This window comes from Papio anubis, chromosome 3 (genome assembly GCF_008728515.1).
Source record: "Papio anubis isolate 15944 chromosome 3, Panubis1.0, whole genome shotgun sequence".
In the NCBI taxonomy this organism is placed as follows: Eukaryota; Metazoa; Chordata; class Mammalia; order Primates; family Cercopithecidae; genus Papio; species Papio anubis.
Genome location: NC_044978.1, coordinates 56,179,498 through 56,205,858, shown reverse-complemented (window position 1 = coordinate 56,205,858; position 26,361 = coordinate 56,179,498). Strand labels below are relative to the sequence as shown.

General features: G+C 30.7%; 1 protein-coding gene across 2 annotated transcripts in view; it reads left to right on the top strand.

Moving 5' to 3' along the window:
* Positions 1-26,361, top strand: part of PCDH10 (protocadherin 10) — a 61,222-nt gene that overhangs the window by 17,196 nt on the left and 17,665 nt on the right. Inside the window, exon 5 of one of the 2 annotated variants that reach the window (XM_003899192.4) lies at positions 23,628-25,077. The exons of the other annotated variant lie outside the window; for it this stretch is intronic. Coding sequence (XP_003899241.1) covers positions 23,628-23,647 — 20 coding nt within the window. The 3' untranslated portion in view covers positions 23,648-25,077. Of the gene's footprint in view, positions 1-23,627; positions 25,078-26,361 lie in introns of those variants that run through there. 2 annotated transcript variants of the gene reach the window in all.

The following is a 26,361-nucleotide window of genomic DNA, read 5'->3' as shown; positions in this document are numbered from 1 at the left end:
TGTTATAATGTTATAGTTTGCTAAGTTGATATGGAGCAAAGGGATACACTCAAAGATTGCATAAATAAATTTAAACATGTAGAACATGGCCATATATTCAGAAATGCCATATTTACATTTACCTTAAAACGTTAATAAATTTCAGTTTTACTTTACCTTTAATTTTCATTAGCGTAATTAAAAACACTAAAATACCACTTTCATTTTTAATTAAAATTAATAATTACCTGCAGCACTTTAAATAATCATGTTAAAATGAAAGAAAATATTTTCTGGAGTTTTAAAATAACATTGCATTTTTATCATGAAAACTTTAAGGATTTGTTTAGAATCCTAGACATCTTACTTAAAATAATTCATTCTTTCAAGTGACACAATAAGTAATGTGTAAAACCATCTGGATAATCTCCATAAATAAAAATATAAAATGAATGTAAAGTCAATAATGTAATTGACAAAAGTTATATTATTAGTATAATTTCAGAAAACCCTACTAGTTAAAACACTTTAACATTTTTATAGTCATTCCTGCTTATGACTTTGGCTTTATACTTTGCACACCATCTCTTAAGATTTTTGTCAGTAAATGAACATGAAATTCAATTCCTATCAGCCTGAACTATACAGTAATAAAGGCATAAGTATTTGTTATTTGGATACTTGTTGATTCTTGCCAATAAACATAATTAATTCCTAAAAATTGAAGACAATCATAAGATGCTCAATACAATTACATCAAAATATACTCATGAAAATATTTCTTTAAGTGTCATACAATGATAAATTGGACTGAATGAAGTGAAAAAAACTGCATCATAATGACTACATTTCTGAATCAATGGAGCTTTCTAGAGTCTAAAGGGAACAATTTATTTTCATGGCACATCCTGCCTTCATCTTATACAACATTTGGACTAGTCCAAGTATACTAAAAGTCATTCTGGTTGTCTCCTGACCTAATTTTATTTTTGCCAACTTGTTAACCTTCTTGAAATTTCAACTTGACACACCCATATCATGATTTAAAAAATAAATTTCTAAAACAGTTCATTTAAAATACTGCTAAACCTTTATCTAGACCTTTTATCAATAAACTTTAAATGGGGGAAATTTTTAGGTATCTATATTATGTCTATGTGCACTTCAAGTTTTTAATTGATTGAAATTGGAGAACATGTTTTGTTTAGTAACATTTCTTCCAATCCCTTCATTATCTCAGCCTGCCTTCTGTGAGTTTTCATAATTTGTTGAACTCAGTAGTGCAGTAAGAGCATACACAGAATTCAAAACAAAATGATTTTTCTTATTGATACACATTACCCTCATACTTATGTACCTCTGTATAGTGCTTTCTCTAGGATTTGTATTTTCCTCTAATGTCATAAATATGGTGTCACTATCCAATGTTAAAGTCCAAAAATAAATATTTTTATAGAAGGCCTTGCTTTCATATAGGCCCATACACCACTAAATGAACGGACCTCTCTTTCAGGATTTTTTCTTTTTTACTTGATGTGTTAATTTCTGATTAGTTTTCCTCCGTGTTGTGCTACTATGTGTACTCTGAGGGTGGGTTCTTTTTGTTGTTCTTTTACTCTTTTATATACATACGGATTGGTGAACCTAATTTTCTCACTTTTTCAGTTTATTTCTTTGGGACAGTTTTATGGTCTTAGAAATATACTAGTCATTCTATTTTATCATTAAATCCCTTTATCCAGGAATTATGAATAAATCTGTCATTATCAAAAAGTTTACTCACTTCAACTCCAGGAATAGGAAACAAATGATAACTAGGCATCAGAAAAAAAAAAAAAAAATTAACTCTGTTCATTTTCTCTATCTGAATTTTATTATATTTTATACTATTTTAAAATATTATTTATATTATTGTATTTGGTGAATTTTTTATATTCTACTTCTCTGAAAAATGGTCATCTATTCATAGTTCGTGTCATTCCTCCAGTTAACTAACTGATGCAGCAGTTGGTGGGAACTTCTCTGTAACACTAGATACATGAGATATTGTATTTTGTTTCTTTTTCTTTAATTGTTGTATAGTGGTCTATCTCAGCTAGTACAATTTAAAGTGAAAGCTATGAAAATCCTTCTGAGGTGCAGATATGAAACACAGCAGTTTTTTATATATAAATATCTGGTCATTTCTGTAAGCAATTTTTTTTTTACTTACTCAGACATCAGTACTTCTCTGTGACTTATTTCAAGTCATTTAAAATTTGTGCCTGTGGGTAATTTGGAACTAGTTAGCATGCAAGAAATTTCTATTCCCCCAGTTAAAGAACAATTTCATAGTTTCTTTTATCAGTATAGTTATCTTTATAATTATCTGCAATATTTAAAAGTGCCATTTTAATGACTTTCAATTGAATTGACTTTATTTTGATAATTTGACCTGTGGTTCACCCCAAACTTTATATTCTAAATATTCAAAACTTACACAATAATAAGTACTATGTTTTGTAACTGCTTTCTTACCATTTATTAACTTTGCTAAAATCTGCTCCAGCTCTACTACAATTTTTCTTCCCAATACAATTACTCTCTTGGCATATTTCGACTCATTATCCAGCTATGCATATTATAAATGCTAAATAATTATGTGATGAAAAATGAATTAATGGGCATTTTTAAAGTATGCAAAATTTCATTAATGTTGTCATTATTTATTCATTCATTTATGCACACACGCAGTTGTTGATACCTCCAAGCAAACTTTATTCTTTTCTTCCAATTTTTAAAAAATGTTTTAAATTAGTTATATTCTTTGTTAGCTACACCTACAGATTTTTACATGGGGAAGTAGAATTTAAACTAATTCAAGCTATTGAAATGCACCCAACTAGTGTGTTTGTGTAAAATATCATGGAGTGTTTCAGGACTTTGAGATTTTAAACTTCTTTTGATTTGTTCTAAGAACTTATTTCATATCCTAAGGCAGAGTTAAATTGTTTCATATTTCTTAACACTCTTAGAATTTTGATTACTCCCCATTCTTCCCCATCTGCAATACCATCTTTCTTTTATTTACTAGCAACTTAATATGTTAGCTCTCATGTTTCATCTTTTTATAAAACTAAGAGGTTTATGTTTTCCTCTAGTTTAGTCACTTTTTTTCTTTATTTAATTCCCATGTAGGATTTATTTATTTACATTTTAAAATTACGTTTTTGAGTTCACAAATAAATGGTTAAGTAAAATATTGTCATTTAAGGGCATATAGAGAAAACATAATCAATAAAAGTTAATTATACTTTTATTCAATATTTTATAGCTCTTTAGTATGACTCTTCAACTGCTTTTCAAAGCAGTTTATCTCATGCATATTTAGGACTTCTTAGAATTAACATTTAGCATATTAATATTATTATATACCTCATTTTATATTACAGATCATTTTCATCCTCTTTCTCATTTTGTACATTGATATAAAACTGTGTAAGCATTTGTCTATCATATGAGCTTAACAAAGTAAGACTATCAATTAGAATATAAATAGAATTATTCAATGAAAATAAATACCTACTTGGGAATTTTTTCCTGCCTCATCATACTGAAGATATATGAGTCAAAATTTGAATATGTTAAGTTATAAAGATATTGTAAATAAGTCTGGAATCTACAAATTCAATTGCCTATAAATATCATTAAACATTATACAATACTCAATGTGCCAGACATTTTTTGGGTGAGTCTTCGTCATCTTCAATCCTTTTAATAGAAATTAGATAGTGTCATTTAGATAATAAAGATTAGAAACTGTTTCGAACTCTGAGATTCACTGTTCAAGATTAAATAACATTACTGAATTAAGATTAAACTCAGCATAATGTGAGTCATTTTAATGTTTCCTGGAGTGTAACAAAATATTTTAGGTTTGTATTGAGTTTTAATAAGACTTCCTAGTCACTGTAAATTAGCTTGACCTACTTCAATTTAGGTGAGGAGAGTGTAGGAAATTCAAAAACCTTGTCTCCCAAAACATAATTACATACCAAAAACATAGATTAAAAACAAATTATAAGCTAGAAATTTTGCAGATAAAAATCAGGATTTTATTTATGATTCTATAATTCGTACCTTATATGACATAATGTATATACATTATGTATGGTAATAGTAAGACACTTACTCATACCCTTTCTCTTAGAGATACAATTCTTTTGACTGTATGGATTGAAGAGACAATATTTGAAATTAACTTTGATAAAGTGTCTGTATATATATACAACACAGTGTTAGTCTGAATTATCAATGATAACTTCAAGTCATTCAATAAGGGATTATAAATTCATTTTATATGTTCTAGTTTCTTGATTCAGTCATATGGATACACTCACATACATTTAAATCCCATATAGAATCATTACATTTTTAATCAGTTATATTTAATTTTTAATTATATCTATGGAACAAACTTTGATTATGTGCAACATAGGAGATAGGAGTCAATGTATTTAACTAATGGCTACTTTATTATCAGAAGCTGTTAACATGACAATATGGTGCTTGTTGAGAAACAGATACGTGATTCAATTCATTTTAGCATTTTAGTATATTCTTTTTTTTTTTTTTTTTTTTTTTTTGAGATGAAGTCTCGCTCTGTCACCCAGGCTGGAGTGCAGTGGTGCGATCTCGGCTCACTGCAACCTCCACCTCCCAGGTTCAAGGGATCTTCCTGCATCAGCCTCCCGAGTAGCTGGGAACTACAGGCACATGCCATCACACCCGGCTAATTTTTTGTATTTTTAGTAGAGATGGGGTGTCATCCTGTTAGCCCAGATGGTCTCTATCTCCTGGCCTGGGCCTCCCAAAGTGTTGGGATTAGAGGCACGAACCACCCCGCCTGGGTAGTCTATTTTTTTTTTTAAGGTACTGATTGTTAAGTTTATAGTGCTTAAGTATGGCAAAATAAACTATGACACTGTAGATGAAACAGGTTTCTGGTACTAGTGTTTATGTATTATGAGAAAGGCAGTATTTTTAACTGCTAGTAAAAATGTTGTAGTCAGTAGGTGGTTTTCCCCACCTTAAGACTGGCCTGAATCTTACACTAGATTCCAATATTACCTGTGTTTGATATTCATCATATATTTTACGCAAACTAGAAAATTAGCTTTACTTTATCACCAAGTGTTTTAAGGCACATCTATATGTCAGTCACTATATTTGGGCTGAAAATTACCACTTTATTCCATAAAAACGTATTTTAAAATGTTTTGATCATATTTTTCAATTAAGTTTCTTTAAACAAGACATAAACATAGAAGTAACACATAACTAAAATCAATATTAAATATATATTTTCTGGATTAAATTCTGAATCACCTTGGATACAGAAATAGTCAAGATAGAGGAGTTCGCCTCTTCCAATAAAAGATATAGGTTTGTTTCTTAAAGTGCAAAACATAGTAGAAAGTTCTGAGCCAACAATGGCAACAGTAGACAAAATAGATATAATAAATTTGTCATGATGATATACACCTGATGGTGTATGTAAGCTTAAATATTTCACAGGTAGATTTAATATGAATGGTAGGAATAAGTCTATAGATATGAGAGTTAATGTTACAGCTTGGCAGTTGCCAGACATTGTATGCTTAGAAAATGTATAGGAAACTTGAGGCTGACCTGAAAAATTAGGATAAAATTCTTGTGTATTATTTTCACCATTAATAAGCCTAGTTCTGATTCCAGAATTAACTGTCCTGTTAGTCACTGGTAGTACAGATTTTAGGTCTATTTTCTTTAGAAATGCACATCAGATGATTACATTAGAGGTCATGAAATGGCTTTATCCTGTTTCTTTACTTACCTCAATCTTTTTAAAAAAAACAATGGCAACAGAGGACAATATTATACAAATCTAAAGAATTCTCATAAGCAATATTTTTAAATATTTTTAAATGATGAATAATTTCAAGCATACAATGGTAGAGAGAATAGTGTACTAAATCTTTCAGGTTTTCCATTGCTCAGCTTAAAGAATCAACTCTTGACCAAACTTGTTTCATCCAAACACTGATAAAACTGCTCCTTCATTCAGATGTTTCAAAGCAAATCCAGAAGGATTCTACCATTTAATCCATTAATGTTTGCACTTTGCTTGTAAAAGATACAGTTTTTAACATAACCACAAGAGCAATATTTCTTCTTAAAAATAAGTTTTTTTATTATCATTGGTTATCTACTTATTATTTAAATTTCCATAATTTTCTCACATATATTAATATTACTTATATTTCCAATTGATTTGATTCATGACTGAAATCAGCTTTACAGGTAGCAATTTTTTTATTTTAAAAAATTTTAATCAAGGTACAATATGCGTATAGAAAAGTACAAAAATCATAAATGTATAACTCAAGAAATTTTTACAAAATGAGTACACCTGTATAGTTACCAAAACATTGTCACATAATATGTCCAGTAGCCAAAATATTACCACTATAGTATTTCAAGAAATCCATTATTTTGCCCACTTAGAGTTACTACTACCCGAAGCATTACTACTATCCTAGTCTGTAACCAAAAATTAGTTTTTCTGGGGTTTAAACTTGATATAATTGGAGAAATAATGGAGTATGTTTGAGTTCCACTCAAATTTAATAGCCAGTGATTTCCTTGATAATATAGGGAAAAAACACCTGCAGAGCCTAATATATACCAGTGTGTGAGCAAAGAAGACAATTTAGTTAGCATTAATTATCCAAAGTCACATTGCCTCCTACCCTTAAACCTAGAAGTGATACATGCTTTCTTCATCATTTTGGAAGATATAGTGTTCTCCTTGGATATAATTTCTCTATCTTTGGAGTTCTCTTTATGGCTAGTCTATCAGAAATGCTTTATGCTTGTCTTCATGTCTTATTGACTGAAATGTAATCCTTTGTTAACTTAATGGCTTTTATAGCAACAAATATTTAAAATATATTAACTTGAATACCATCTACTAGCAAAAGAGTAGAAAAAATGAGATGTTTGTATTTCATTTTTCTTTGAACACATATTAGAAGATTGTGACAAATTGTGGACTATGATGCTTAAAGGAAATTTTAAATAGAGTAAAGAGATTAACATTTTGGGAAACAGCGTATCTGAAGAGAGTTTAAATGGCTCAAGGAATTGTGAATTGAGAGGAAAAGTAAAGAGGTGACATAATAAATGTTAAGTATTTAAACAAATGATACACAGATAAGATGGTAATCAGTTAATCTGTCTTTATGGAGAGCAGAAAAGGGGGAAATGGATCTATATAGCTCCTGTGAGATTTAAATTACACATTACAGGAAATATCCTAACCTTGACATTGGTTCTTGCTCCTGAGGGATATGGAAACATTTTACCTAGAAAGCTGTGTAAACTACATACGTATGCATATGCCATCTGTGATTTGGTGAAATATCACGTTCTAGCCCTGCATTGTATTTTCCCACAAAATGCCTTTCCTCATCTGCATCTGGCAAAGGAGAGAAAGGTTCAATTTACTTGAAGATGAAGAAGAGACAATTGAAAAAGCATTGGTTTCATTTCCCTCCCTTCCTGTTTCTCTGGGAATGACTTTATCTTTCTTTCTTTGGAATTTTTTAGAGAAAAAAAATTTAGTTTCCTAAAGTCTTTTTTTTTTTTTTCCTCATCTCACATGTTGAATTGCAATGGAGAATGAAATGTCCAGGAACAAAAATTAAGATATTGTAATTTTAGAACGAGATTTAGGGAGATGCATAGAGTATAAATGTTGAGTATGAAAATGTCAAATATGTACATATGTAATAAATACCATAGATTGTGTATATTAAAAAGTATGCATCATAACTCGCAGGTTTAAAACTTCATATTGTATGTAATAATAGTTTACACATTAAGCTATTATTGTACAACAAAGTCAGTTGACTCTAGATGAAAAATATCTTAACCTTGTCTAATATGGAGTCTTCTCTTTACTACATTGGCTTATTTCTCTTATAATGAGAATTTTCACTTTTGGTGTCACATCATCCTCTATTGAAGTTTAAGGCAATCCATGATGGCAGTTAGTATAGAACGACTGACAATTAAATAAAAAGGAAACACCCCTTATTAATCATTCAAAGTCATAATTGCCTGCTACCCTTAAATCTAGAAGGAATACATGCTTTCTTCATCACTTTGGAAGATATAGCAAGCAGGTCTTACATGCCATATACAATTATTCTATCTGGAGTTGATGTTTGGAGATTAAATTATAATATAGCCTAACTTGGTAATGTGGAAGCATGAATTAGTCATGCATTTCAGAAAAATAAAAGGAAAGAGAAAATAATAAAATGGAAAACTTACGTTGGCTAAACATTAATACTAAATTTAGTAATAACAGAAGTAATTACCTACTGAGTGTCCATTTTATAGGCATGAGTAAATGAAATAAGACAAAATAAAGATATCACTTTTGTAAATTGTTACAAGGTGACAGTTCTCTTCTGTCAAGGATCACAGTAAGTCCTGTGAAATAGGCTATAGTAAATAATTTTAGAAACAATTTATAAATATTTTATATTATTATATAAATATACTTAATTTTATATAGGCAAAATGATTGGTATTAGACAATGCAGAAATGCCTTTTTTGATGGATTGAATTCTAACTTCTTAGAGCTTGAATTAAGCTAATGATTGAGGAAATCTATAATTTTAAGTTATATTATGGAGTGGTGTGAAGATAATTATTTCTCAAGTTATGACAACATAATATTAATGCCTATTGAAATTATTACAAAAATTAAACATTCAGGCTTATATTAGAATTATTTTTAGCAAATACTTAACATTGAATAATTTAATATTTGCCTCTCACAGTTAAAATTGAGCTTGAAATCTAGTAATATATTCCTTGATAATGTAAATCACTCTTTGTAGTAATTTTTGTAGAAATTGTTTTCATAATGCTTATAAAAAGTGTGCTTATATATCCAATATAGAGAAAGATTACCTTTTTTTTTTTTCAAGGAAACATCTAAAGTAGTTACAAAGGCACATTGTATTGTTTTGAAGTTAATTTTAAGTCTGTGTTCTTTTTTCTAATGTTTTAAGTTTCTTCTCCTTTAACTTACTTTCCTCTCTAATTTCAAAGGGACATCAATTGGCCCTATTATTTTTAGTGGTATTATTTATTGTAAAGAAGCACCATAACAATTTAAAACTGTAAATAAACACTTTTTAACTAGCTGCTTTAAGCAAGTCTTCCCAAGCTACTGACAAGAACAGTGTGACCCACATTCAAGAAAACTCATTGTTGGTCACAACTGTATTCCAAGCACAGTGGTCTTCAGTTTTGTTTGGCCTGGAACTAGATTATATAAATGTTCTTGTGGCCTGGAGTATAGGAAAATGCGTATGTTTCATGAACTCATCACAGGCTGATATATGGAAATAAGATTAATATTTTAATTTAAAATACCAATATAATAGTCAAATAAACTGAAATACTCTTAAGAGCTCTCCACAGGAAAAATAAAAATAAATACTATCAGAACTGTGATTGATAATGTAAAGGGAATTAGATCAACTTAATTACTATTGACCACACATAGCCCAATGCATCCTCGCTTGATGTTAAGTGATCTGTACCTACTGCACAAATAAAAATATTCCAATGAGGTTTTCTCAGTGTGATATGCTCTGGGTCATCCTAGAAACATTGAAAAATGCAAAACACGAAAAAATGCAAAAGTATTTTGAATTATTGTATCCTCCTTCCCTTCCCTAAACCTCATGCAAATCAACAGTCTTCCTTTGAGATTTTTAGCAATGAATAAACCAGCCTTGGGCATATTGGATTACTCCTGAAAAGTTTTCAGCTTTAAAATGTGCCTGAAGCACAACCTGCTCACCTGGTTGGATGTGGTATACTAAGTAAATACATGCTTGAAACATACCCTGTTCTTATTGATTTCAGAACAGTTTTTCCATAAGCATCACAAATTTTACCATTTTTATAGCTTGGAACTTTTAATTTTAGAAGATATCATTTTTTATTTTGCTCTCCAAGTATGCTTTTAATTCCATTGAACTTATAGCATACTATGGATTTATGAGTGACCTTTGTACATGTTCTCACATCAGAGAAGCAATGTGGTGAAGAGCACCAGTTATGGGGTCAGTCAGCCAGGTTTCAACTACTGACCCAGCCAGCTACTATCTGTGGGACCTCTCTAATTTCTTTAACCTTCCTATAATTCCTTTTCTGCATCTGTGACATAATTCCTCCAAAGCTCATTGTGGAAATTAAATTATTTAACATGTTTAAAGCAGTGAGTGCCTGCCCAAAAGAAGCACTCATTAAGTGTTCAAGGCAACCATATATTCAGTTAAAATTGGAACAATGACATCAGTCTGTGTATGGACAAAATTACAATTCTGGGCTTAAATAGAACTAATTATGCTCTCTTTTACTCCCAGAGAAAAATCAGACTCCAAATATTCTTTTCACTATATATCACTATTTTACATCTGCAGTATATATATTCTTTCACATAATACATATTTTAAAAGTACAGTCTCCTTATTTTCCTGTTCCATCCAAGAAACCAATGGAACAGATATTATAGAACTAAATACATAATACTCAGCAAAGGTTAAGCTTTATTTGTTTCATGTGTTAATCACAAAGCATGATTCTAACTTTTAAAATTTCATATTCTCATTATTTTACTTAACTTGTATACTTATAATAAGTAAAGATACTTTGCTATGTACAACAGTGAAAATCATCTGAAGAATACACGCAACAGATTTTTATTTCAGTATAGGAAGTAGCATATTATATTTGATAATTGTAGAAAAAGGATTTCTATTTGCTCAGGCAAAAAGAAATTAAAATGATGAAAATCAATGTCCATATAGAATTTGACTCGTCTATGTTTAGAGAATTGTATTGGCACATTGGTGCAAATTCTAGCCTTATACAAGATATTGTTATCCTATTGTGTCCTGATAGCCCTGTGTAAAAGACACAGATGCCCTAAAATGCTCAAAGTAAATGAAAGTCATCTGTTAATATGGAAAACCATGTCTTTCTGTAACATATAGCAAATATATCTATATCTGTCGCAGATCAGTATTTGAACACATAAAAGCCTAGAGATACTTTTGCCTCCTTTGTTCTTCACCAAAATATTATTATCTGGCAAACCTGATTCTCTCAATCAGCTTTCTATTTATATTTTTGTATCTTTGTCTTTCAATGTGATACAGAAATAACAAATAGTGTCACAAACCCCTTTGAAAAAACACCTAAAAAAACCACCCAAACTTTAGTTTCAGCTTGTAGTTTATTCATTGGGCTCTCTGTGTAATTCTCATGTTTTTTTATTCTATGTGTTTCTGTCTTCTAACTTCTACATCAGTTTTGCATATATATCACTATTTTGCCCAAATAACAAGATACCTAACAACTAAGTTTTAGTGCCCAATTTCATTTCAGAATCATTCTCATTTATGTTTATTTCTCATATGAAAAGAAAAAATTTCTCATTTTTTATACAGTGATAAGGCTTTTGCATTTAATATTGCTGTTTCTAGCTGTGGAAGAAGTTAAATATTAAATAAGTGTAATTGTTTTTTAATCTAATATGCTTGTGAATATAATTACTATAGTCACCTGCAATTAATCATTTTCCTCTTATCAAAATGCACTAGTTTTCAATGAATCTATGTTAAGTTTATCATCTCATTTACGGAGGAACATGATATTTAATTTATTAGAATAAAATATCTTTGGTTATCTTTGAGAAAGACTCTTTACAGTGTAATCAAGGAAGAATGTGTAGAACTCACTTTGGGGCCACTATTCAAGCACTATCTGTGTGATTTTTAATGGATAGAGACCAAGGGTATTCTAGCAGCAGGAAAGTGCATGCACCAAAATGCGGAATTAGAGAGCAAATAATAAATATGGAGAAGTAAATCTTCTAACTTGTCCAATCTATCAGATATATCCAGAGTTATAGTGAAGGTTAAGATTTAAAAGTTGTTTTGGATAGACCAAGACACGTTTTGAGTAATAGTACCAATAGTAATAGTAGCTAACATTTATTGAGACGGCACAAAAAGCCAGTGTCCTTTCTTTTTTTTTTTTTTTTTTTTTTCGTTCTTGTTGCCCAGGCTAGAGTGCAATGGCGTGCTCTTGGCTCACCGCAACCTCTGCCTCCCGGGTTCAAGTGATTCTCCTACCTCAGCCTCCTAAGTAGCTGGGATTACAGGCATGTGCAACCACAAATGGCTAATTTTATATTTTTAATAGAGATGAGGTTTCTCCATGTTGGTCAGGCTGGTCTCGAACCCCCGACTTCAGCTGATCAGCTTGCCTTGGCCTCCCAAAGTGCTGGGATTACAGATATGAGCCACCCTGCCCGGACTTTTTTTTTTTTTTTTTTAATTAAAAATTTTGGAAGCAAAAAATAGACGTGAGGAAAGATGATAACTTAAAATATTGTTAAATTGAAATGTAGCAAGGGTTATTTTTGCATAGGAGAGATTTAATCAAATGTATGTTACTTTTAATCACTTAAAGTATGTTATTTGAAATGCCGTAATTCAAATTATCCATATGTCTTTACTAATTCTGTGAGTTGCAGACCAGATCTTTCTAGGGTAAGGTTTACTTCCTAGGGTAAGAGACATCATAGAGAGACATAAATGTCTCTCTATGAAAGAAGAAACCTAGAAGCAATTATTTATTTTAAAAAGTTTCAGTCTCACGGTTATAAAGTGAATTCAGTATTAGTCTGTGATCATTATGTGCCTTATTTTTTCTTCATTAAATGTTATGGGAAAAAAATCCTGTACTCTTCTATAGGTTCCTAGGTTTTGTTGCTGTGGGAAATACCCGAGGCTTGGGACAGTGGCATGGAATCCCTTCTTTGAGCATCTCATTTCATCACTTTTTTCCTTTCACAGTCATCCTTAGAATCAGTATTCAGGCAGTCTTTGTGAGTGCAGTGTTTTGTTACATTTTGAAGATTTAGAGTAATGGAATGCAAACTTACTTCCAGATATGGAAAGTATTAACCCTGAGTTCTCCCACTGTGCTCTGTGAGAAAGGAGGCATTTACTTTGTATTCCTCAAATCCAGTCCTTTCTAACTAGCTTACCAAAAGCAATGAGGACTCCTCTCCTTTACTATCTAGCTATAAATATTAACTAATTAGACTATTTCTCCAAAACATTTGACTCATGTTCTCCTCTTAACACATCTTTGAGGCTCTCTGTTGGAGCCACAGTAACCTCCATATTTATTCTAGTTTTTAAAGACTTTTATACTTAAGTTCTGCCTACATTTCTGTTTCACATCATTTAATGATTGGTCAGCTTCTTCGTGGATACTTTTTCTTAAGCCCTTGTGTGTTTAGACATTCTGTTCTTCTGGCATCCTCTCTCATCTGAAAACCCGCTTTTCTCTCCATTCATCTGCATGACCATCTCTTACTCATCAATCAAGATTCAATTTATTTTACTTTTAATGAGAAGACTTCTCAGACACTGAGATACAGACACTCTAACTGTAACGTCTTATAGACTCTTATACGTAATTGCTGTCTTTAGAATAGTTTGTGAAACAATTTTCGGTTCATTGGAGTGTAAGATCTTTTAGAGCTGAATCATGTGCTCCATGTAAAGGTTCCATGTTCCATAACTGTGCCTGGGATAAAGTAGAAGCCCAGAAATGCTTATAGACTACAGCAATGAATCAGTAAATGAAATATTCTGAATGGAAATGAGGTGCAATTCTTTTTTCTTCAAGGTACTTAGTCTAGACCTCTACTCTGACTTAGATAAATAATAAAATTACAGTAGTCACTGAATAACATTTAAAAAAGCAAACTAAAGCAACAAAAAATCTTAACCATTTCCAGTCCTAAATAATCTCCGCTGTATTTTATCTTCTTTCAGATTTTCTTAATTTTCTGTTTTTATTCTGGCCTTATCTATACTAGTTCTTTTATTCTTTCTTCTGACATATCACTTTCTCTTTCACAAGTCCTTAAAGTTCATGTTTCACCATCACTCCCGGCTAATTTCACTAAGCTATTTCCTTTTCAATTGTCTGCCACGTATCATTTGCAAACATATATGTAAACAGTAAGTAAATATAAAGTTATCTTAAATATAAACATAATGGGTGAGCCATTGTGGATATGTATAATATTTATGAACATGAGGTTGTTGATAGTACTGGATACCTATGGCTGGAGGCGATTCATCTGACTTTTCCTTCAGGTTTCTGAAGTTTTTATGTAACAGTTTGTATATATATGATATTCTTACTTATCGTCATTATTGCATAAGTTATATCTGTTTTATGGCATTGTAGTAATAAATGGGTACATCAGATGCTGTTTTTTAAATATCATGTTGAAGAATTTTACTTTCTTTATGAGAACATTATTATGAGATATATAGGTAGTTTTGTACACTTCTGATAGTTTAATAATAATGCATATATATAAGTATACATTTTCAAAACTGTTTGACTAGAATTCTTTACTGGCCCCAACAAAGATTGATTAATTAAAATTTGAACTTTTATTTAAATTTATTGTAATACTTTGCATAGATAGTAAATATATAATGCAATATTTTTACTTTGCTATGTAATTAAATGTTTATAATAATTTACATGATCTCTAATTGAACACCAAGTTTAAAGTTTCCAAAAGTAACATAATGATTTAAGGATCTAAATCTTGGCATCTAATTAGAATGTAATTAAATGAATTTTAACCTTTAATAAGCATATTATCTTGTTTCAATAATTAAGCATTTTTGTGTTTTTTTTAAAGCCAAGTTTAATTCATTGCTTATCAGTTTTTCAAATCTCTAATTATCTGATGACAGGTTAAATTGAAAGGAAGAAAAGGAGGTGGTTTAATGAGTTTCTAGAGTATAACTAAAACTAAAGTATGTACCCAGGCTTTCATTCTAGGATAGGCAATTAAAAATTATACCTATTACACCAAGAAGAAATAATATTGATTTAATATGCGCTATCCATCTCACCAAAACAAAAATTTCACTCAAAACATGGGGATAAAATTTAATCATAATACAAGGAAATAATTTAAATAACAGTTAAGATTATACAATATATGATAATTAGAAAATTAATCATTAAAAATTTAAATTCTAGATAACTTAATTATGTTTTTTTTATCTCTTTCTGAACTCATATGCCTTAATTTTAAATTATTTTGACACAGATATATAGAGAACTTATTATATGAACTAGTCCTATATTATAATTTAAAAACACAATGCAACATTTTTTTTTTTGGCTTTAGTGGTAAGTAGTGTCATCTGTGCTATCATGAAGTAGATGCCCTGAGGACAGCATTGCCAGACTTAACAAATAAAATATACTTGGCACCCAAATATTCTATGAGACATACACTTACTAAAAATGATTCATTCGTTGTTTATCTGAAATTCAAGTGTTATTGGGCCCTCTGTACTTTTTATGGCACCCCAACTCAAGGGGTTATCAGAACGTATAGTCTTGGTGCTTTAGTGCCGTGTTTTTTTTTCTGCATCTCTTCTCTGTGGCCAGTTTTCAGTGTGTGAACCTTTTTAACCCCCTTCTTAGTCTGCCCTTCCTGCTTTTAACCTTCTACTTGCCTTGACATAGAAGTAACCAAATTATGTTAGGGGAAATCTGATCATCAAGTATGCAAATAGCCATACATTTTCACACTATTTCTAAGTTGTATGTGTTGTGTCTTCTTTGAATGTATCTTTGAATAGGCTGTTTAGAAATATTTATCAACCCAGAGCTTCCAATTGTTTATGTGTCTTAAATCTGTTTGGTTGTGGGTAAATTATTTTGAAACTTTACCCTTTTTTAAGTAGGTTATTGATGGATAATACATTAGCTACACAGCTATATATTTTTTCATGAAGGTCTTATTATTTACTTGTATTTTTTTTCTCATCTTACTTTGTTGGAATTTACACTTGGTTTTCATATAAAAGATCAAGTGGTGCACATCACAAGTATTTGGAGTAAATATTGTGATACAATAGGTGCAAATAGGCTTATACAAGCACAACATTCCTGTAATTACGAGAATGACCAATCCCATTCAGGATTTTCATGCTTTCTGTTTTGAAAATCAGTGCTAATTTCAACCTCACAGGAAATTTGCTAATTTAGTCTTCTTATAATGTTGTTTTGAAGGAAAACACTTGAAAAGTAAGTGCCTAAATATCACTAAATATTATCAGCTCTGCGCTTCTCAAAAAAAAAGAACTGTGTATTTTTTTAAGTATGGATATTTTGTTGGAACTTCAGATACACACAATACTGATACAGTAACTTAAATGAAAGTATCCTTTGTTGTTATTAAAGTAAGATATAACTGAGGGAATTGTCTTCAAAATAAATTTTAAGGGTACTTCATTGCTAATGTAAACAATGCTATTTTCAAATATTTCTAGAACAAATCCCAATTTCCGTATTTTATTGGGCTGTGATGAAGGATTCCAGAAAAATCATCAGTGATATTATAAACATGCAGAGAAAGATACATTATATTTACATTTCCTCAATATACACCAGTATAGGGTCAGCACATGTGAAAAATAATTCAGTCTCCAAACTTTACTTTGAGATACTAATTGGGCAATGGTGTTCTGTTTGTTGAATGGTATGGTACCCAAAGGGGCTAGGTTAGGGTCATATCCTGTTATTTTTCTCCTGAGGAAAAATTTATTACGCTTCTAGAACATAATTTTTCACATTTTTAGAGAAACTTGAACTAAGTTCAAGAACATTTTACAAATTTCTATGCTAGTACATTGTCTTGGCTTCTTTTTTAAACAAATATTTTAATATAAAAGTTTAATGTTTTTAGAGTTTCAAAAATAGATCTTTAGAATACTGACAATTCTTGTTTCTAAATGGAAAAGTTAAAAATGATTACTCTGTGTTTTTAGATATCTTCCTCAAGTCAATTCAAATAATAATATTCAAAGCGTTTTGACTATAGGAGTTAATACACTATCACTAGTTTTTGTCATAGTTAAAAGCACTGTTCATTCATATAATTAATTAGAGGTATTATTAAATCAAACAAAACTGGGTTACTATAACTGCATCTATTCTCTTAATAATATGAGAGTAGTTGGCATAGTTGCACTAATCCACTGGGTAGATATTTCCTGGTGAAACAGTTGTAAATATACTATTGCCTTGTGACAAGGTAGTTTTGATTTACACATACACATATATGCACGCACACACACACACATAGAAATTTCTAAGTGCCTGCTGATCTTCTATCTAGAAAAAAATATCTGTAATGTTTCAGTTGATTCACTTTGTCATACAAAGCTATGTGAGGGTAATTGTATACCATTGTATCTGTGTAGTACACTTTTGGACAAATAAAAGCTCCTATTTTTAAAGCTGTTAAGTCCTTTGCCTAGCAATGAAATTTGGTTTAAAAATAAACACTGATCAATACTAATATCTGAAATTGTCTTGGTAGTAAATTTAGGGCCTTTCACAGTATGTCAACTCTACTTGATTCGGAAGGTACCTCACAGATTATGAAATAAGTTTATTCATTGCACACACTCTGCTAGGTGAGAAAATTAGGATGGATCCATTTTTAACTCAGAGCTTGAAGTGGTAAATAGTCTCTCCCACAACGGTAACATTAGAATTTTAGGAGAGATGGCCAACTATTTAAGGCTGCCAGAGTTGCTAGAATGAGAATGTCTATGATACAATTATTATGCTCAACATGCTTCTCTCTTCTATTTGAAATGATACATTTTATTCATCCATTGATGTATATTTCTATTTCACAAAACTATGTTTGCCTATTTTCTTATTTTTAAATATCCCTGGATTTAAATTCTAATTTAATAACTATTCATTGCAAACTATGCTGTAAGTATTCTATATACATATAAACTAAAGTAAAAATCAATACCTGGCTTTACTATGTATTTCTCACATTAATGGTCTAAAGGATTGTTTGAGTCATTTATTTTATGAGATTTACTTTCTAAAAGATTAATCAGGTTTACATATAGTACATATTATACTACCATCTCCAAATTCCTGTTTTCCACCTATGTTCTATAATGTCTTATCTCTGTCAAAATAGAATAAAAAAGCATTAAAGCATTCTGTCTGGTGAAAGGAAAAAAACACATTTAGTGTAAAAGAGTATGAACCTTATGAATTAAAATTAAGAACATAGTTTGGTGAGGCACAGTGGCTCATGCCTGTAATTTCAGGACTTTGGGAGACCCAGGTGAGCAGATCATTTGAGGCCAGAAGTTTGAGACCAGCCTGGGCAACATGGTGAAACCCTGTCTCTACTAAAATTACAAAAATTAGCCTGGCGTGGTGGTGCGCACTCGTAATCCCAGCTACTTAGTAATCTGAGACAGGAGAATCACCTGAACCCGGGAAGCTGAGGTTGCAGTGAGCCAGGATTGCACCACTGCATACCAGAGCGAGACTCTATCTCAAAAATAAATAAATAAATAAATAAACCAAAGTATTCAAGGTTTTTAAATATATATATATAATAAATCTATGTAAATAATATGTAAATATATATTGTATAAAAATCTATGTAAATATATATTTACATAGATTCATATATATTTAAATTTAAAATCTAATCTATTCATAATGTCTGGGGAGAGAAAGATAATGATTTAAAGTCCAAACAATATACAACTATATTTTAAAAAATAAAAGCAAATATGAGTGTTCAAATGGAAGGTAAATAAAAAATCAAGCAGTTACCCTCTTTTAATAGTTAACACTACTGTGCTTATTTCTGGATATAAGGTTAAACTGAAAAAAAAAAAAATTCAAAAAGATTTTAAAGGGAACCCTTAAACATGACTCAAAAATAAGACAGAGGAAAGTTAAAAGAATGGATTGTTTATTTGTACAAATTTCTAATGGAGGCTTACTTTAAAACTATTCTGAAGTGTGTGATGTGCTTTTACATAGAGCAGAGAACAGATATTTCTGACTTCCACAGGGGGGAATGTGTTCAAGTTCTTGTACGCTAGATGCATTTATATGTAAAGAAGTGTCCTGATGATGAGGCTTATTGAACACTTGAATAAGCTCTGGAATAGGTTACTGATCTCAGCCTCCGGAAATTTTTCACTGCAGTGGAGAGTCTCAGGCATCAGAGATATTTGAAGGGTGTCCTTTCTTTAAATTGCAGAAATAGAGTATTTCATAAACTTAATGTATTTCTTTAGTGTCTGAGGTTTATACAATCATAAAGTGTATTTTCTTTCCTCTTTTGCAAGTTTGACAATGTGAATATTCAATTTATAAAATTTTTATTTTAATGTATTATGTAAGATAATTTTTACCAGGCAATTACATGCAATAAATAGTATATCAGTACTGACAATTTTACAATTATTTTTGCAACATACATGTGATAGTTATTTGTCTTAAGTTATTAGTCAATTTAATACCTTAAAATATTAATTTAAGTATTTAATTTTTTCTCATAGCTTAATATCAGTTGCAAATTATAAAAGGCAAAAATAGGATTCCACAATATAAGGAAAAAATATACACCATGGAATTTTTATTAAAAATTATATCTATGCTAAGTTATGAGAAGGTAGATATTTGAGAATCTCTTTTCCATTAAGGATACGTTTTCACCTATAGTTTAGATATTAAGATAATTGTCTTAATCTAGCATTTATGACTCACTATGAAGAATAAATGCACTGAATGAATAAAATTGAAAAGGAACACAATCCTTTTCCTATTACTTCTGATTTCATTTGATTGAAAATAAAACCTTCTTTCCCATCAAGTGACCAATTCCCTACATGTTGATGCATCACAAGAAAAAAAAATGCTTTTGTGAAATAAAAAGAAAAAGAAATTCTCCGAGTATGCTTTGATAATTCCAAAACATACATAGAATACATTAGAAAACATAGAGATTCTCTGTGTATTTGACTCATTCTGTCGAACCTGAAATGCATCAGCAAATGTTCCATGTTACTTAACACTGGAATAATTGTCCTGGTACTGGCTCTAAAATGTCATCAATTAATATTTTTTTTGTGGGGAGGGTCAGATAATATTTGCTTGCTACTTGTCCAACATTAGCCCATACAACACTAAAAGAATAATAGGTTTTGTTTGTTTTTTGAGGCAGAGCCTTGCTCTCTCTCCTAGGCTGGAGTGCAGTGGCAGGATCTCAGCTCATTGCAACCTCCACTTCGCAGATTCAAACAATTCTTGTTCCTCAGCCTCCGGAGTAGCTGGGATTATAGGCCTGTGACACTAAACCCTACTAACTTTTGTATTTCTAGTAGAGACGGGCTTTCGACATGTTGGTCAGGCTGGTCTCAAACTCCTGGGCTCAAGTGATCCACCGGCCTCGGCCTCCCAAAGTGTTGGAATTACAGGCTTGAGCCATCATGCCCAGCCAAGAATAATAGTTATTCAGTGTTTAAACTCAACCCTTAAAAGGTTTGAAATAAAGCGGATGTGACTAAAACTTTAGTAATAGTATAAACTATTTCTAGGTTGGCAGGATTTTGGCTCCTCTGCATCCTTGGACTCCTTGTCTGTGGATTCAATCAATTGTGGATTAAAAATATTTGGAAAAAAAAGTCCTGCAAAGTTTCAAAAAGCAAAACTCTAATTTGTCATGCACTGAGTACTACCTTGAATTTATGTGAACGAAGTGATGTGCCTGCTGTTAGGCATTATATTAGATGTTGTAAGTAACCTGAAGATAATTTAGCATATTTAGGAGGACATGCATAGGATATATGCATACACTACAGGCCATTTATAAGGGACTTGAGCATCCTCCGATCTGGGGGCAACCTGGAACCTGGCCCTCACAGATACTGAGGGATAACTCTTCACAAATGTACGATTAACTTCTGACATGGAGGAAACTTTCCTTCCTCAATCTAATTAGTTCTGACCTTCAGAACTTAGATCAGATCTAAGTTCAGATCTTATATTCGTCCTATCCAAATCTGCATTAATGAATTAACGCATAGGTGGGAGGAAGTAAATTTAATAAAAGGTGATTAAATTATTCAGACAAGTAGAATAGGTGTATTATTCAGACAAGTAGAATAGTGAACTTAAAAAAAAAATGTAACTCTAAGCAGCAATTAAAAGATGTCTTTTAAGTTTATATTTAAGATATTGAGTATAACATATGTTAAGCTTCTGTGTTCTTATAACTGTGAACCATTTTAATACTTTCTTTTATTAAAAAGAAACAATTTCTTTTTGTATCCTAACTAAATCAAGTGAACATATGATATTTATGTTAATGGCTTTTAAGCCATAAGAACTAGAAATGATACTTTATACTCTAAACATATGCTCGGTTGACTACTTTCTGAATTTATACTAAGATGTAGTTTTTCAGTATATTAGTTTTTTGACATAATGAATTAGTTTATAGGTTGACTATAGGCCACTCTTGAGTTTCGTTTGTTCTTGAACTAAGAAAAGAATGTTTCCTCTAAATCAGCATTTTCTGATTTTTACTATTAAAAATAAAGGCCCCAACCCGGCTTATTTTGAAAGAAGTAATATTATTTGTAGGTGACAATATTTTCCTTGGTTGTCTAGAAAGCACAAAATCTTCTGTAAGTAATGATAGTGTTTCTTTTCATTCACCACTGGGTCCAGTTTGGACAACAAATTATTTGGTGACCGTAATGATTTGCTCTGAGTCATTTTATAAACTTGAACTTCTATGGTTTCACTATTCTAATTTATTGAATAATTTTCAATTCTGATTGGTGTACACATTTATTTGAATTATTTCACATGTAAGTTTCTCATGAAACAGTTTGAACTCAAGGACACAGAAAAATAGGATTTCATTCCATTAAAATAATAATTCCATTTACTTGTAGAATATTCTTTGGAATATTATGACCTGGCTACTGTGTGGTACAATATTGTATCAAATTCATTTTATACTTCTTGATATCATATAATATTACAAAATATGTTCTGATTACTTTCAATACTAGTTATTATACTACATAATACATGTAGATATTTATTTTCATTTTCATTTCTGTTGATGATAGTGCCTGACTGCTATGGTTTTTGTTGTTGTTGTTGTTGTTGTTTGAGATGGAGTTTCGCTCTTGTCTCACAGGCTGGAGTGCAATGGCACGATCTTGGCTCACTGCAACCTCTGCCTCCTGGGTTCAAGCAATTCTCCTGCCTCAGCCTCCACAGTAGCTGGGATTATAGGTGCCCACCACCATGCCAGGCTAATATTTTGTATTTTTAGTAGAGACAGGGATTCACCATGTTGGCCAGACTGGTTTCAAACTCCTGACCTCAGGTGACCCACCCACCTCGGCCTTCCAAATTGCTGGGATTACCGGCGAGAGCCACCACATCTGGCTGACTCTATGGTTTTAATTGATGTGCCTGCTAAATGGTGAACTAGTAAACAACTGTTTCATGATCAGAAACTAAGCTTTTGAGGAAAAATAAATGAGGATAAATAGATAATTAGATAGACTTGAAATGAGTTGAAATACCAGAGAATAAGGTTGAGAAGATCAATGTGTTCTTATCTTTGTTTAAAAAAAGCAACCATTTATGAAATTAAAATAATTCAGTTTTGCTACTTAATGTGCTTTGTAACTTTTAATGAGATATATGAAAATTTTATCTAAATTCAACTAGCTTTATTTTCAGCACATTTTTGTTATACGTTTGTTATGTGCCACATACTGATTGATATGATACAACTGCTCTCATTGTGCTTATCGTCAAATATTACAAAGTTTATGGATAAGGGAAGAAATATTATTTATCATTACAAATAAAATACTTAAAATTATGAAATCTGGACAATCAAATCTGGGCATTCTGCTTTGTAATTTAATATATTTTATATAACTGGAACAAATTTGATAATATTTTTCTCCCCTTTGCCTTTATTAATTCCTTTGTGAGAAAACTGATTCTCATAAATAAGAATACTTTAAAAAAATGTATGGACCATAAAAAGACTTGGTTTTAAAATTTTATAAATGAGATTAAATAAACCTAGAAAATGTGAGTCATCTTTAAATTATTTAACTACATAAATACTTCCTGGTACCATTTTCTGTAATAAATATTGGTTTAATATATATAATTTATAATTTTTGATATTAAATATAAAACAAGTTATTTATAGATTTTGCTAGAGACATTTTCTAGAAATGTAAGGGCCACACATTTTATTTTTCTATACTCTTACATAATGAAGTGTAGGAATTGTTTTATTTAGATAACTTTAAGAAGTTAATCTTGACAAATTTCGTCTTTGGTATATAAAATATCCATTTCCCATGCAAAACTAATTTATAAGAATATCAAAATTATCATTTTCAGAATACCAAACAACAGAATGGCTATGACTACTAGCAGTGAAAAAGTTTGACACTACATGTGTTTGGTATGAGGGTACAACTAGTTTCTAATTGTATTTCTTTCTTTTACAATAACATGTAATTCTAAACTCCAAAAATCAACCTATTTTTCTTAGAGTATTTTTCTTTCTTTTTCACAGCACGGAAAAGGATATGCTAGTCAATTCTACAGGACTTACCTGAAGCAGCATGATTTGCACAAAGTCGACCAACAAAAGCATCAACTTTTCAACTTCATTATCTTGGCCATCCAGTTAGTCATGTGTAACTGATTTAGATTTCGGGCGGAGTCATCATGGCCAATTATAGGACCTAATTGCTCTCAGCAGGCCTGAGAAATGAGTTGAAATGTGCAGAACTGTAGAAACTTTAGAGGCAACTGATTTTGCCTCCCCGATCAGTGTGTGCCTGTTTACAGCACTATCTATCTTTCTCTCTCCAAATGTCACTGAGCCCTTTAGATGTTTATATTCACCTCGAGAAGCCAGTCATAAAGATAAAGGAAATTTGTGCATTATAAATGCAATATCACTGTTTTAAACTTGACTGTTTTATATTATTTTTGTGTGATCAAGTGTCCCCCAAACTATTCCAACTTTACAAGAGAAATTGTGATTATGTTCTTTTCACCTGTGGGGTATAAAAAATGTTGTATTCTAAAGACCCACAAAATATCAAAGACATTCTGTAGTTTATACACCGTGTTGCAAAGTGTTTACTGTACTATTTCAAAGCTTCTAAATAAATATAAAATATATATATTATATTATATAATTTTCCTAAAATGTGGTACAACTCAGTTGGTTTTTAAATGGATGCATACAGTCCACATAATACAATAAAATAAAAGGTAATTCAGGGTCCCAACGACAAACTTACTAAGAAAAAATCATTAATAGTTTTCTCCCAATTTTCATATCTTACTCAACCCTGTTTTTCCTTGTTTAAAAGAAAATGATGCTCTAAGCTACAAAATTTTGTCAAAAACTCATACTGAATTTTCAATGCCAAAGACGTAGCTATTAATGTTATCAGACAGAGCACTGACTATGTACTATCAAACTATCTAACAATCTACATGAATCTGATTCTATTTCTATGGCTTTGAATTTAGAATCACTTAAAGCTTTTATAAAGAATCGATAAATTCACCTGTATTTGTTGTTAGAAAAAAAAAAAACTGGGTGTCTGTACATTTTGTGGTGTAAAATATGTAACTGAAGATTACTATTTTAAGAAGTCATCAGTCATATAACTCACACATAATTTTATTTTGCATAGTTTTACATAGTTTTGTGACTTAATTACACATGAATATAACATCTATAACTCTATATGAATATATGGAGATATATAAACATCTGAACTGGTAAAGAATAACTAAAATATGAAAGATCTCTAAATTTAAGATAAATTTAGAGATAGAAACATGTTACATTTTTGTTTCAGTATTCCATGTGAAAATTTTATAGCTTAAATGTAGTCAGTGTTTGATTAATGAAAAAATTCTTCATGAGTCAGCCTTCAAAAGTTAAGCTTGCCTTTTACTTTTATGTCAACAATATTAATTATTAAATTTAGTAAGAAGCACTTTCCTTTCTTTTATATGTTTTTTCTACTGTTTATGCTGGTTAGAACACATTGGAGAGAGGGGAAAAAAAATCAGACAATGTAAGATAATCTTTCAAGGAAAAAACAAAATTGTCACAGCTCCCCTCACCCTTTAAAACATTATATCAAAACATTATATCAAACCTTCAACATTATAGCAGAATGTTTGCCCAGTTCAAATTAGAAACCTGTTTTGAAATACTTCCCTTAATTTTTAACTGATCTTATATTCAATGACAATTTGAGCTGCACTGTGTTATTAAAGAATAGACTAAAACTTAACACTTGACAAATGTTCTTCATCACATTTTATGTAACTTAAGTGGAAATTTTTCCTTAGATTTAACATTAAAATGCATATAGACACACACACACATACACACACACACACACACGCACACACACACACGTAGGTCCTGATATGTACATTTAGAGTGATATATTGGTATCTCTCATTTGACTGTTATCAAATTAGATATTAATATATCATATTCCAGTCAGTTCATATATCAAAATAATGTATGTAATGTTCCAGCCTTTCGAAGTCTCTTTAAACATATATGAAGCTAACAGACCATATGTAATACAAAAAGCACATAAATTCACTAAGTGCAGCAGTAACATTTTCTTAAACTTTTGGCATTGCTACTACATTAGTATTTTGAATGATAGACTATTTTAGTAAGGAAATGTTTATACATAATTTAACAGGAAAAAAATCTGTTTGTTCCAATTCTTTTGTTTAACAAGAAAATGATTTTCTTGTTGAGTCACTCTGCTTTAATTAAAACGTTTCATGCATCATTTTGCAATCATGGATGAATATCCACATCCATCTTCCTTACTGCATGCATTGAAAATAAGATTATGCTCACTTCATGTATAGTAATTATATTAAGTCACTTACTTCAAAGACATTTTCTTTAATTATTTAACCTTTTATATCATTGTATATAATCTCCCTTGAACCAATTTTTTATATTATATATTTGTGTATTAGTTATTTTCATATATCCTAGTAACCAGTTATACTAACTTACATTTTAGTTCTTAAATTACACCATCAATCTACAAAACCAAAACCAGAACTTCTTCCTAATTTGGGGGACAAATAGTATTGTTTAAGGATAAAATGCTAAATTATTAGGTCATTAATCAACTATCTGTTGCATCCAAAGTAAATTAGAAGTTACAGCAGAGTAAGGATATGATTCTAGTAAGTTGGTTAAGATGTTTTCTTCCCATGAGGGGTACTATAAAATG